Genomic DNA, 13,249 nt, shown 5'->3' with positions numbered 1-13,249 from the left:
CCAAATATGGCCCGCAGGACACTAGTTTGAGACCCTTCTGAATACGGTTTATAACATCATTAGAGCCCTCTAGACTGTCTGATCGCATTGTCGTCAGTAGGGAAAAAAAGTGCCTAAACCAGGGGTCTCAAACAAGCGGCCCGTGGGCCACATGTGGCCCGCAGGACACTACTTTGAGGCCCCCGCTTTTTATATGAAAGTTTAATGTTAGTGCAACCCGCGCAAGTTTGATACGGATGCTGTATGGTATCATGTACCCAGAAAAAATGATTACGTTTGATTCATGTTCATGTTCAAGGTTAAATAACTGTTAATAGTTATCCTCCCTATCCGTGTGGAAGTGGTAAGTTTTTGGGCTATTTAAGTTGAAAGGAAATAACTTGAAGGCTACCGTTTAGGTCGCTAGCGCTCTAGTTTGCGAGTTAGCATGTGTCTCAAGATGCTGCAGTTGTGCAATATATTGTAAATAAAAAAAGTATAAATGTGACTCGTTGTCATGTCTACAGGGCTCTAATAATGCTTTGTTAATTTTCATCTGAAAAAATCATTTGTCTACCCACCAACTATATGTGGTTTCTTAATTTTTAATTATTTGCCGTTTTATTATTATTATTATATTTATTTATTACTGATTGATTGATTTTCTTTATTCTTGATTTATTTATTTTTCGTCTTATTTTGTGCAGAAAAATAAAAATTAAGATATTTGAGAACAGTGGAAGGTTTTATGGATAAAATACCTAGATGAATAGTGAAGCTCTCCTCCAGTTGAGGTTGCTCCTCAAACATCCTGCCGCCTGATTCAGAAGGTTCCACCATCTGGCTGGGCTGCACCTTTATCTCCTCACTGGTTAGAAGTGGTGCAGATTACATTGACAAGGTGAGCTCGACTTTTAGCAAATAGAAATCAATATTACCATCCATATTAGCACTAATCTGTGACACGTAGTCTTACTTAATTTTGCTGCTGTTGTTTGATTTCCGCAGGTCCTGGTGCAGCTTAATGACCCACTCCTGATACTCCTGCTTTTGGATACAAGTCACTTGCTTCAATTCGCTGGCCCACTTGTTCTCCAGCACCTGCTCAAAGAAAGAAGGCATCAGTTGAGAAACCACAACTCATATATTTACATGATACAGCATATATATTTTTTTTTAACCTGTTGTGCATCAAAGTGCTGTGAAGCTACTGTGTTCACATCGTGGTCACTGAGCGTATTCCCCAACTCATGCATCACTTTGTCCATCTCGGCAGCTTGCCTACCACCACAAGGAGAAAAAAAGCATGTGATTCCATCAGATCAACAAAAATATGTCATTATTTTCAAAATGGGGGGAGCAACACTAGTATTTAGTTTGACTCCAGCACTGCAAGGACTAAGGACTTAGAGCAGGGGTGGGCAAACTTTTGGACTCGTGGGCCGCATTGAGTTAACAAAACTGTCTGGGGGGCCAGAATATATATTTTTTTATAACACACACTATTTTACACGTATAATTCTAACAGTCCACCTTGAATTATTTGTCTAATTTTATTTATTTATTATATATTATAATGATTAATTATATTATATATATATATTAATTTTATTATTATATATATTATATTTTATATATTATATTTTATATATTTATTATGTATTTAATTAATTTATTTGTATATATGTATATATATATATATATATATATATATATATATATATATATATATATATATATATATATATATATATATATATATATATATATATATATTTGTATATATTTGTATTTGCTTATAATTCTAACAGTCCACCTTGAATTATTTGTCTAATTTTATTTATTTATTATATATTATAATGATTAATTATATTATATATATATTAATTTTATTATTATATATATTATATTTAATATATTATATTATATTTTATATATTTATTATTTATTTTATTTATTTATATGTATATATATATATATATTTGTATATATTTGTATTTGCTTATAATTCTAACAGTCCACCTTGAATTATTTGTCTAATTTTATTTATTATATTATATATTATATTTAATCTACATATTATATATAATTTATTATATATATTATAATTATATTATTAATTACATTATATATCAATTATATTATATTTTTATATATTTATTATTTATTTTATTTATTTACTTATTTGTATAATTCTATCTGTAAACGTGTCAGATTATTAGCTATATGTTTTAAATATGTTCCATATATCCCTTTTTTCCAGAGCACTTTAAACATCAAACCACATCAAACTACAAACTTGAATTTTACATTTTAATTTTTTTTTTTTTTTTAACTGAATAAGACATCCGACTTGCAAGTCATGTTGCCAGCATGTATGTTAGAAGTTAGACAGCAACTGGCGGGCCGGATTCAAACGCTTTAAACATCAGATCACATCAAACTACAAACTTGAATTTTACATTTAAAAAAATATATATATTTTTTTTTTTTAATTTTTATTATAATTTATTTTTTGACTGAATAAGACATCCGACTTGCAAGTCATGTTGCCAGCATGTACGTATGTTAAAAGTTAGAAAGCAACTGGCGGGCCGGATTCAAACGCTTAGTGGGCCGCATGTGGCCCCCGGGCCGTAGTTTGCTCACCCCTGACTTAGAGGCTCTAATTGGAAGAGCTATGCTGCCCTCTGTTGGATAACTCCAACATTGTTCAGGACTTGAATCCAAATAAGACAGAAATGCAAACGTGTGATCATTAGTGTCATTATTTATCCTGTTCTACAAGCATATCATATAGGAATTATGATTATGAAAGACGCTAGAGCCTTTTTATGTTTAGGGGTGAATAAGGCTAGCAATTAAAGTCCAAACAAATCCAAAGTTCCATCCTCTGAAACACGCACCTCTCCTGTATCTTCTTGATCTCCATGTCTCTCTCGCTGATGAGTTCGGATATACGGACAAAGTAGTTGTGCTCCAAGTTGAGGAGCGTTTCCGACGCAGGGGAGTGTATGAGCTCGTGGTAAACATCTGCAAAGTCCTCATCCCAGCTGGGCTCCTCGGGTCGAGCGTGCTCGAGTGTGGTCTGAAACCATGACAAACAGGAAAAGTTCAATTGAAGTGTTTATTGTCATATCTTGTCATATCTGATGTGTACATTGTTCCTTGAGGGAGGTAAAGCAAGTAAAGCGTGCAATGTGGTTTTTTTTTTGCAATGTTCTGATCTTCTCAGAAAACCTGAGCAGTGCACGTACCACATCCATGAATAGAAAAGAATCACAACTCCTCTATTTATACTCGCTCCGCAATCACGGTGGACACTGGAAAGCTTCCACGGTTATTTTGGAGGGACTGCAGTAAAAGCTTGTCTTAAAAATGTACGCGCAGAAGGCAAGAGAGGTTCAAACCTATTAATACTTCTCAAAGTTATTGACAATAATACAGCGACTAAATCAATATGACAATGGGTCCGCAATCAAGGAAACTCTTTTTGTTGGGCCAGTTTACTTACAGTGGGCCCTCGTTTATCACAGTTCAAGACCAGATCACGTAATAAGTGAACCGCAAAGTAGGATTACGTACTCATAAATTGAATACTTTTGTAGTTATGGCATGTAAAACTTGTCTGCCTTCTTCAAAATGTGGTTTTTAACATTATTAGAGTCCCCAAGACATAAAATAACACCCCTATAGTCACCTTTATATTGGTATTACCAAATTTATTCAGTTTATTGTGAAAAACATAAATAGTTCATGGTGTTATATTTGCAAATAAATTGTTATTTGGATGTAAAACAACCCATTTTGTGTTGTTTATGTTGGTATAGAAGCGGCACGGTGGTCTAGTGGTTAGCGCGCAGACCTCACAGCTAGGAGACCAGGGTTCAATTCCACCCTCGGGCATCTCTGTGTGGAGTTTGCATGTTCTCCCCGTTTTCTCCGAGTACTCCGGTTTCCTCCCACATTCCAAAAACATGCTAGGTTAATTGGCGACTCCAAATTGTCCATAGGTATGAATGTGAGTGTGAATGGTTGTTTGTCTATATGTGCCCTGTGATTGGCTGGCGACCAGTCCAGGGTGTACCCCGCCTCTCGCCCGAAGACAGCTGGGATAGGCTCCAGCACCCCTGCGACCCTCGTGAGGAAAAAGCGGTAGAAAATGAATGAATGAATGAATGTTGGTATAGTTGTTTACATATTTCAGCTGTCACAAAAGCAAAAAAAAAATGTGTCAAAGTGAAAATTATGTTTTCTCCATTTTAGTCGGGAACGGATATTTTCCTGAAACTTACCTCTGTTCTACTACTGTTTACTAAAGAACGGAAAAAAACAGAAACAAACTTGTTTGTGTGCAACATTTGTACAACATTCTAATTGACTGAGGTGCACCCGAATGTCCTCACCTCCACGTAGGACCTGGTCCACGCATTGGCAAGCTGGTTTACGTCGACATGGCCCGTTGTGAGTCTCTGCAGTGCCAGTTCCGCTTCCCAGTCGTAATCTAAAATGGTCTCCTTCTCAATGAAGTCCGACAAAGACACTTTCAGCTCTAACAAAGACATATTTTGAAATGAAAAATTACAAATTACGTTGTAGTTGTACTTTGCAATATATGTATATATATTTTAACTAAGTGGTTTGTTCCTCCTTACCATTTTCTACGTAGCATGGTATTTTATGGAGCAGCATCAAACGTCCATGAAGGTCGCTGACGTTCTCTTCAACTGGGAACTGCAGAGGCACTTTAAGCAGACAGTTGTGTTTCCCTGCCTTGAACTCAAACACAAACTCCTTCGCAGTTTTGCTGATTTCTTTTGCTTTGGTCTTCTTCATGGTGTCAGCTGATAATAGAGGACAGGAGGATTAAATGTGTATTGATGCCATTATTTTTAATGCGGTGTGTTATAACACTAAGCCAGTCATAGCTATAAACAACAGCTTGGGTAGGATGTGTTTTTGTGCTGTTGTGTCGTAATTTAGCTCGGTTTTGTGAACGCCACATCAACGCTAAAGTCGATAGCTTCCATTTTCATGACAATATATCTACAAACAGCATCAATAAATGGTAGAGTTACCGTTGTGAGAGAAGAAAATGCCGCGCTGTTTTTCTTCCTGTTTGTTCAGTCAGCTGACCGCTTCAGACTGGAGGAAGTGTGTGACAGCAGCGGCACTTTCGTCATTTTGAAGTGGACGTTTTTCTTTTATTTTGGGAGGCAAGCGAAACCTTTGCTAGTTTATGTAGAATTTAAATTATTCACCGTATTTATTCTGATGTAATTTATTGTCATACGAGGAAGAATAAAATATGTATTCATTTCAAACAACATGTTTCGTCAAACTATTTTACGCGGTTATTGTCGCCTCCTTGTGGCCATATAACATTAATGCGGTAATGAAAATTATAATAGATTGATCGATAATTAGGTAGCAACTGGGTATATTTATCCAGTAGATTTATCCAATTAGGATAACTTCATAGTACTCATATTTTCCAAATTATTATTTGTGACATTTTCAATGTACCCAACGTAATGTATTTACAGCTGTATTATACATACAGTATATGTTCATCGAAATTACAGTAAATTCTATTATCTTTTCATGAGATGACAAAGAAATCAGATACAAACAGCACAGAAGAACGGTCTATATGTGGCACGGATAAGAAAGAAATATATAGCTTGAATTAGTTAACAAAGTAATGTATCGCTTTAAGACGCTTCGCCTTCAAAAAACACTGTTTTTGCTACATCCGGCAAATTCATATGCGCATGCGCTGTCGCGGTTTCTTCAACTTGAGGTCGTTTAGGGTATATCTGCAAGTGCCGATATTATAAAGTCCAGCGACGTTTATTTATTTAAACCGTACAAAATATCAAACAACGTCAATCTGTCTTATTAATTGAATTATTTTATACTATACACGTGTGTATTGATCTTGAATGTGCATACGTCAACCGAGGTTTTGTTGTACGTGTTTGAAAACACCAGACACTGACGGACGCTCCCTGGACTGCTTGAACAGTCCCGTCATACCTCGCGTGGCCAACGGCTCTCCCAACCGAAAGCTCGCTCAATGAATCATCGCCTCGGTTTACGCCGGTTGATTTAGTGCGGTATTTTGGAACAAGTCCGCTCGGGAAGGATCATTAAAACGCTCTTATGCCACACACGTCGATATTATTTAGTTCTTTTGACTAGGGCGGCCGAGCGTGCTTCCCTGGGCTCGCTTCCTAGGTTTCGGTCGGGGAGGGTAGGTAGGAGGGAGGGGGGGGGACTACGGCGCTGGTCCCGAGAGTCGAGAGATGATGGAGCTAGAGTCGGCCAGTAACAGGGGCGAACTGGGAGCTATGGGAGACCCCTTGCAGCCGCAGACGCCCAGCAGACACGAAAAAAGCCTGGGACTTCTCACCGCTAAGTTTGTAACTTTGCTGCAGGAGGCGAAAGACGGAGTCCTGGACCTGAAAGCTGTGAGTATGCAAGTCTTTGTTGTTTAGCTAGCACATGTCATTTGCTGTGCTTGGCTTCTATGCACTTTTGCTAGCCAGCCTGTTAGCATAGCTAGCCTAGCTTCTTTGACAGTCCGGATTCGAATGCGCGATAAATGTTTGGAGACTCTTTCCCGTCCGGTAGTGTCAGGAAGTGTGTCTAAACTTTTGAGCGGTGGTTTTATACCCTTTGTTAGAATCCGGGTAGCCGGAAAACAAACTTGTGGCACAAATGTGGTAGCCGTTTTGCTAGCAGTGCAGCAAGTTTGGGAAGCACTGCCCGATTAACTTTTTTTTTTTTTTTTTTTTTTTTAAGGCTGCCCCCCTGCAGGTTGCAAGTGCACAAAGTGGGTCAGCTTTTGTCGCCCCTTTCTCCTTGTACTGCATCTTTACACTTGGGCAATGTACCGTGATTGACCCATTGAGCATATTGTTAGGTTCTGCATAAATAGCATGTATTGTAACACACATATATTAAACACAAATTAGCTTAACTGAATTGTAAATTCTGGAAAATATTACAATGCAGTAGAGCTGCACAAAAAAACATTAAATTTAATTAGTTAAAATAAAAAAAAATTAAATCTGTTAAAAAAAAAAAAATCTGTTTACCAGAAAATGGCTGCTATTTTACTCTGCACAGTCCTTGGCATGATGGCCGACACTTTCTCCTCAACAGCCCCCCCAGCATGCCCGGGTTCCCCCCGCTGAAGACCGACGCCGCTGGCTTGACTGTGCTGTCAAGTGAAACACACCGAAACGAGTCTTAATACTACTTCCTGTACTGTTTTGTTACTATTGTTTGTTGCTCCATAATTGGGCCTTGCATCGTCAAAGCGGTTTTGCGGGTGCACCAGCAGGACTTATCAGCACGCAGACGCTTAAAGTTATCTGCACCGCCTTGGCACAAGCCCCATGACTTGGAAGGAAGTTGAACAACTGCAGTTTTTGAATTTGATGCCACAAACGGTCGCCTTCTCGCTTTCTGCGTTTGCTTGATGTTCTTGTGTGTTATTGAAAATGACACTTTAGTAGTAAAAAAATTTTTGTGTGTGTTTTGTTGATTCAGGCTGCAGACACGTTGGCGGTGCGGCAGAAGCGGCGGATCTACGACATCACGAATGTGCTGGAGGGAATTGGACTCATCGAGAAAAAGTCCAAGAACAGTATCCAGTGGAAGTAAGTACACTCGCTCATGTTTAGCATAGTGCTAACTAACCATGAAATACAAGTTAATTAATTATCTTATATTATGCTTTGAGTACGTGAACTACGCCCTTAAACTAAACTACACGTTAAGAATGCGCATAATTAAGAAAATTAATTCCAAATACTTGTAAGATGGAGCGCTGTCCTTCAGATGGTCGCTTTCTGATCGTGTGTGTCTTTTGCGGTTTTCAGGGGCGTCGGTCCAGGTTGCAACACCAGGGAGATAGCGGACAAGCTGATTGATCTGAAGGCAGAACTCGATGATCTGGCCATCAGGGAACATGAGCTGGACCAGCAGAGGGTCTGGGTGCAGCAGAGCATCAAGAACGTCACCGACGACTCCAACAATAGTCCATATCCTTCTAGAAGTCGACTTATCTGCATGTTGTTGTCTGTTTTTAAATATTATTTAAACGTTAGAACGTCATGAAAATCATGGAAAAGAAACAAATAATCTAGTATTAAAACTATATACTATTTGCAGTATGTAGTACTGAGCCTTAACTCGTGTGTACTATGGCGTATGTCAAACACGAGGACCTCTGCGGAGCCTTCAAAGGTAACCTTTTCTCCTCCCTCAAACAAGCTCCTTCACTCACCAAGGATCCTTCCGCAGGCGACACCCTCCTAGCGATACGCGCTCCCATCGGTACGCAACTGGAGGTGCCCATTCCGGAAGCTGTAAGTTCCGTTTTCGTTCACCTGCTCCTCACCCGTATCGCCTCTGACCGCCGCCGCTTTTGTGTCGACACGCAGGTTTTGAACGGCCAAAGAAAATACCAGATCCGTCTGAAGAGTTCATCTGGCCCCATCGAGGTCTTACTCGTCAACAAGGACTCCTCCAGCGCCTCCCCGGTTGTTTTGCCCGTCCCGCCTCCAGACGACGTCCTTCAGAGCCTGCCGGCGCCGTCGCCGTCCTCCCAGGTGCGCCCTGACGTCAGACTTAGCTTTGCCTTCTGTGAATCACTGTCAATCAATCAACGTCTTGTCTGTGTATCTGTCAATCGCACCCTCTAGGCGGTCCCTAAAGCGGTCCCAGAACCGCCGAAACCTGGTTCCGCCTCGCCGTCGGCCGTTGCAGCCAGCCACCCGACCTCAGTTACAGGTGGGACCCAAACGTTGACACAATGATGTGTACACGGTACATACAGTTCAAGTGTACTTGAAGTGTATTACTACTTGAGATCGCAATACAGCACATAAATATTGATCGAGTTTGAGGTTTTTCACGTGTTTTTTTTTTTTTTTTTGTCTGTTAGCAGTTTGATGTTTAACGCTGCACCAAACATGATCTCTGATACTGTGCAGTTGCACCATCACCTCTTTGTGAATCTTGCATAAAAACTTAAAAATCAAAAACTTAAAAATTGTTATTATCGGAAGCTGATATTGATATTGTTTGCGTTATCGTCACAATGCGAAGTGATATCATTCAGGCATACAACGACAGTTGTCATGTGACGAGGTTGGTTGTATTAAACCTCCACGGTCCTGTTCCACCACAGGAAACGCGGCCATGAAAAGTTCTCCACTCGGCTGCAACGTCAGTTTCGGACTTGAACGAAAAAATACAACAAAAAAAAAAAAAACAATAATAACAGTAATTTTGGCGATATTGGACCCATTCTCCTTACACAAATATCGGTTAGTTTCGGTTTCAGTCGACCGCCACCTACTACGTCCGCCTGTGTTTCAGAAGTGACCAGCACCACGCCGCTCACGCCCACCACAGACCCCCCCCCGCCATCCGCCATCACTCAGCAACTTCAGTCGTCCGCCTCGTTGGACGGATCGGTGTCGTCGTCTGCGTTTGAACCCATCAAGTCTGACCCGTCTGAACGTGAGTAGCGCCCCCCCCCTGTTGGTGTTTTTAAGATGGAGAAAGTCTTTTCTGATGATGTCATCATGTTGCAGAATTTTTGATACTTCATTTTTTGTAGTGCAAGGCGGTGGTTATTAGTAGTAATTGGCGTGGCGAGGAGTCGTACCGATGTTGGGGGTCGTTATAATTAATAACCTGCAGAAGTAACGATCATTGGCGAATGGCGACATTGTTTGTTTTTAAGGCGTTGAATGGGCCGGCCCCCAAATACATCTCGGACCTCATCCAAGGTTACTCTCCAGCTCGGTCACTGAGGTCCGAGGGCCAGCTCCAACTCGTGGTGCCCAAGACGAGACTTAAGACCAGGGTGGACCAAGCCTTTTCTTTGGTCGGCCCCAAAACTATGGAACTCTCTGCCCCCCCCCAAGTAAAAAAGGCCCCCAACATCGAAAGCTTTAAGTCTCGTCTTAGAACCCACTTTTATTCTTTGGCTTTTAACTCTGAGTGAGTTGTATGGTCCTGTGTCTTTTAGTTCTTAGTTTTTAATTGTAATTGGTTTTATTTTTTATACTTTTATTGCTTTGTTTCTTGTTTTTAATATTCATTCATTTTCTACCGCTTTTCCTCACGAGGGTCGCGGGGGGTGCTGGAGCCTATCCCAGCTGTCTTCGGGCGTAAGGCGGGGTACACCCTGGACTGGTCGCCAGCCAATCACAGGGCACATATAGACAAACAACCATTCACACTCACATTCATACCTATGGACAATTTGGAGTGGCTAATTAACCTAGCATGTTTTTGGAATGTGGGAGGAAACCGGAGTACCCGGAGAAAACCCACGCATGCACGGGGAGAACATGCAAACTCCACACAGAGATGGCCGAGGGTGGAATTGAACCCTGGTCTCCTAGCTGTGAGGTCTGCGCGCTAACCCCTAGACCACCGTGCCGCCCTTGTTTTTAATATTTTAATATATATTTTATTATTTTATTTCTTAAATGCTCTTTTAGTTTTGGATTATTACTTTTTATTTTTACTAGTCTGTGCAGCACTTTGGAAACTCTGTTTATAAAATGTGCTATATAAATACAGTGGATTGGATTGGATTGTTTGGCTCCGTGGGGGGTCATTTTGCAGTTGCAGTTTGGCGATAAAAAAAATATATATAAATTAAAAAGTGTCGTAAAACTGTATTTTTGTCTACAGTTTGCAGTTCTTTCTCGTGCACTGTAGTAACTTCATATATTTCTATCGTTTTCCGTGCAGTGCTGGACTTTCCCAAAGAGCTCTCAGAAATGTTTGACCCAACGAAAGGTAAGTCGAGTTGCTTAAGCGCTAACCCTCTCACAAAAAAAAAAAAACATCTCCCACATTCATGCTCTCTTTGGCAGAGATTATGAGCGGAGATTTGTTGGAGGACCTCATGTCGTCAGAAGGTAACGCTAATAACGCTAAATGACGTTGGGTGCTTTTCCAGTAAACAAACAAATCAAAAACAGCTGAATTAGCTCAACACGCGTAATTACACGTCAATCACTTCCTCTTCCTGTTCCACCTCCAGTGTTCTCGCCTCTCCTCCGCCTGTCCCCGCCACCCAGCGACCACGAATACATATACAACCTGGATGAGACAGAAGGCCTCTGCGACCTCTTTGACGTCCCCATCCTTAACCTCTGACCTCCAAAGACGGCCACTCGCAAGCGCCGCAACCTCCTTCAAGCTCCGACATTGAAGGTGAGCGGCGTACAAACGGCATCGGCGTTCACAGACTCCGATGAACAAGGAGCTTAGCGCCACCTTCACGCCCCCATGAGGGACAACACATTTTTATTTTAAGCTTCTCCAAGAATCAAAACAAACAAAAAAAAAAGCCCACAAAATCTATTTTTGGATTCTTGTTTATATGTAAGTGTCACATTAATGTATCAAGGAATGAATGTGTGTTGTGTGCATACGACATGCGTGTGTTTTGTATGATTGAGTCCGGTGTCTTCAGGAAGAACAAAAAGAAACCTTTTCCTATCAGGTCCAGGGGTCACGGCGGACTAACGGAGCGCAGCCTTTATCACCCACGGCGCCATTCGGTCCAAACGCAGCCGGTTAAATATGCACTCTGTGTACATAAAGAATATATATTTTTTGTCTTAGCGGCACACCTGTCAATCATCTCATTTGTAACACGAGCAGATATGGTTGAATTACAGTGGTGTGAAAAAGTGTTTGCTCCTTTCCTGATTTTTTTTTTTTTTTTTTTGCATGTTTGTCACATCAAACTAATTTTAGTTTTAGTTAATGACAACACAAATGAACCAACATGGATACCGTGTGTGTGAAAAAGTCATTGCCCACGCCTGTAGGACCTCAGTAGGACCTGCCTGACAAAGATGGTGAACCTTCCCAGGAGCGGCCGGCCAAACATCTCAAAAGCGACGACTCAAAGAGGTCACAAAAGACCCCACAACAGCGTCCAAAGAACCGCAGGCCTCAGTTAAGGTCGGCGTTCATGTCTTCATAAGGAAGACACCAAGAAAAACAGCCAAGACCAAAACCGCTGATGGTCCCCAACACCTTTTGGGGAAATACTCTGTGGTCCGACCAGATAAAAACTGAACTTTTTAGAAAGCGTGTGTTCCATTACATCTGGCGTACAAGTCAGAAAAAGAACGTCATAGCAAACAGTAAAATATGGCGGCGGTAGTGCGATGGTCTGGGTCTGAATTGCTGTGTCAATTGGACGACGATCCAAAGCGCACCCAGCAAGTCCACCTCTGAGGAAAAAACTGTGGCCTGGTCCTGAGAGTCTGTGGCATGACCTTAAAAAGGTGCTTTTTCCACACATGGAGTCTTAATAAAGTTTCATTTAAAAACTGCATTTTGTGTTCAGTTTTGTCGTTGACTAATATTTATGTTTGTTTGATGTCTGAAATAATGAAGTGTGACAAACATGCAAAAAAAACAAAAAACACTTTTTCACACCACTGTAAGCTAGTCACTTGCGTATTTGACCTCCTCATACTTTATGTAAGCTACATAGAATAGCATTTTTATCAGTTAGATATTTTAAAAGGACTGTGGCCTTTCATTTGAGGCGATACCGTGTATGGAATTTTTTTTTCCCCCAGATCATGAACGCATCTTGTCTGGATGTCCCTTACATCATCACAGTCAAAGATGGCTTACTTAGTCCGTCATCACCAGCCAGCCATCCGTCCGTCAACGGATCAGGCGTACTTTGGCACAACTTCATGAGTCAAGTGTGTGTGTGTGTGTGTGTGTGTGTGTGAAATGACTGGTCCCCATGGCTGTTTTTTAACACGCAATGTGTATTTGCATCGGATGAAATAAAGATTAACACTGGTATCTTTTTAAATTGTGTCATATTTGTGTGACTTGTTTATATAAAAATGTGAAAATGCAGCAAGTAAAGCTATTTTTCTATTGCAATGTTAGCATGTCTTAAATAAGGAATGATGTAAAATCAAATATGACTCCATTGTTTGGGGTTTTTAACGCATTTAACGCATTTATTCCATATAAGAGAATAGAAAGTGGAGTGATTATTAGATTATAATTAAGTTTCACATTTACCTAGAAACGCCTCGGGGGGGCAGCTTGTTCATTCATGACCACTCATAGATTTCATTCTTTAGTAACGTAAACACAACTAAAGGTACTATCACACATTTTAGATACACGTAGTGAAATTTAATTTTGTTTTCACCATGAAATGTAAGTAAATACCTCTTCC

At 40.5% G+C, this 13,249-nt stretch overlaps 2 protein-coding genes across 8 annotated transcripts in view; one reads left to right on the top strand and one right to left on the bottom strand.

Moving 5' to 3' along the window:
• The window catches only part of c11h12orf4 (chromosome 11 C12orf4 homolog), a 67,258-nt gene that overhangs the window by 32,178 nt on the left and 21,831 nt on the right, over nucleotides 1-13,249 (bottom strand). For 3 of the 6 annotated variants that reach the window (XM_058087856.1, XM_058087854.1, XM_058087855.1), the window contains exons 1-7: nucleotides 5,058-5,201; nucleotides 4,635-4,823; nucleotides 4,386-4,531; nucleotides 2,886-3,067; nucleotides 1,161-1,260; nucleotides 956-1,080; nucleotides 741-847 (exon numbers count right to left, since the gene is read on the bottom strand). In XM_058087856.1, coding sequence (XP_057943839.1) covers nucleotides 741-847; nucleotides 956-1,080; nucleotides 1,161-1,260; nucleotides 2,886-3,067; nucleotides 4,386-4,531; nucleotides 4,635-4,815 — 841 coding nt within the window. In that variant the 5' untranslated portion in view covers nucleotides 4,816-4,823; nucleotides 5,058-5,201. Of the gene's footprint in view, nucleotides 1-740; nucleotides 848-955; nucleotides 1,081-1,160; nucleotides 1,261-2,885; nucleotides 3,068-4,385; nucleotides 4,532-4,634; nucleotides 4,824-5,057; nucleotides 5,202-7,082; nucleotides 7,720-7,804; nucleotides 8,438-13,249 lie in introns of those variants that run through there. The other 3 variants (XM_058087858.1, XM_058087857.1, XM_058087859.1) reach the window with 3 other exon arrangements.
• On the top strand, nucleotides 5,772-12,893 carry e2f4 (E2F transcription factor 4). Of its 2 annotated transcripts, XR_009132124.1 has the most exons (12): nucleotides 5,772-6,452; nucleotides 7,540-7,649; nucleotides 7,872-8,033; nucleotides 8,195-8,238; nucleotides 8,296-8,360; nucleotides 8,436-8,603; nucleotides 8,697-8,784; nucleotides 9,376-9,519; nucleotides 10,768-10,815; nucleotides 10,893-10,937; nucleotides 11,063-11,235; nucleotides 12,624-12,893. XR_009132124.1 is itself a non-coding variant. In XM_058087860.1 (11 exons), exons 1-11 carry the CDS (start codon nucleotides 6,288-6,290, stop codon nucleotides 11,176-11,178), a joined length of 1,155 nt encoding a protein of 384 aa, XP_057943843.1. In that variant the 5' UTR covers nucleotides 5,772-6,287; the 3' UTR covers nucleotides 11,179-12,893. The 2 variants fall into 2 exon arrangements, 1 of the variants encoding a protein (XP_057943843.1); XM_058087860.1 differs by having other exon boundaries at nucleotides 11,063-12,893.

The sequence above is a fragment of the Doryrhamphus excisus genome, chromosome 11 (genome assembly GCF_030265055.1).
Source record: "Doryrhamphus excisus isolate RoL2022-K1 chromosome 11, RoL_Dexc_1.0, whole genome shotgun sequence".
Taxonomy (NCBI): domain Eukaryota; kingdom Metazoa; phylum Chordata; class Actinopteri; order Syngnathiformes; family Syngnathidae; genus Doryrhamphus; species Doryrhamphus excisus.
This window is presented reverse-complemented; position numbering and strand designations above follow the sequence as displayed.

Coding starts and splice junctions, on each gene's coding strand:
- e2f4 (XM_058087860.1), top strand. CDS start 6,288: ATGATGGAGCTAGAGTCGGCCAGTAACAGGGGCGAACTGGGAGCTATG. Junction 8,034..8,194: donor GACGACTCCAACAATAGTCC/ATATCCTTCTAG, acceptor ACTCGTGTGTAC/TATGGCGTATGTCAAACACG. Junction 10,938..11,062: donor GGACCTCATGTCGTCAGAAG/GTAACGCTAATA, acceptor TTCCACCTCCAG/TGTTCTCGCCTCTCCTCCGC.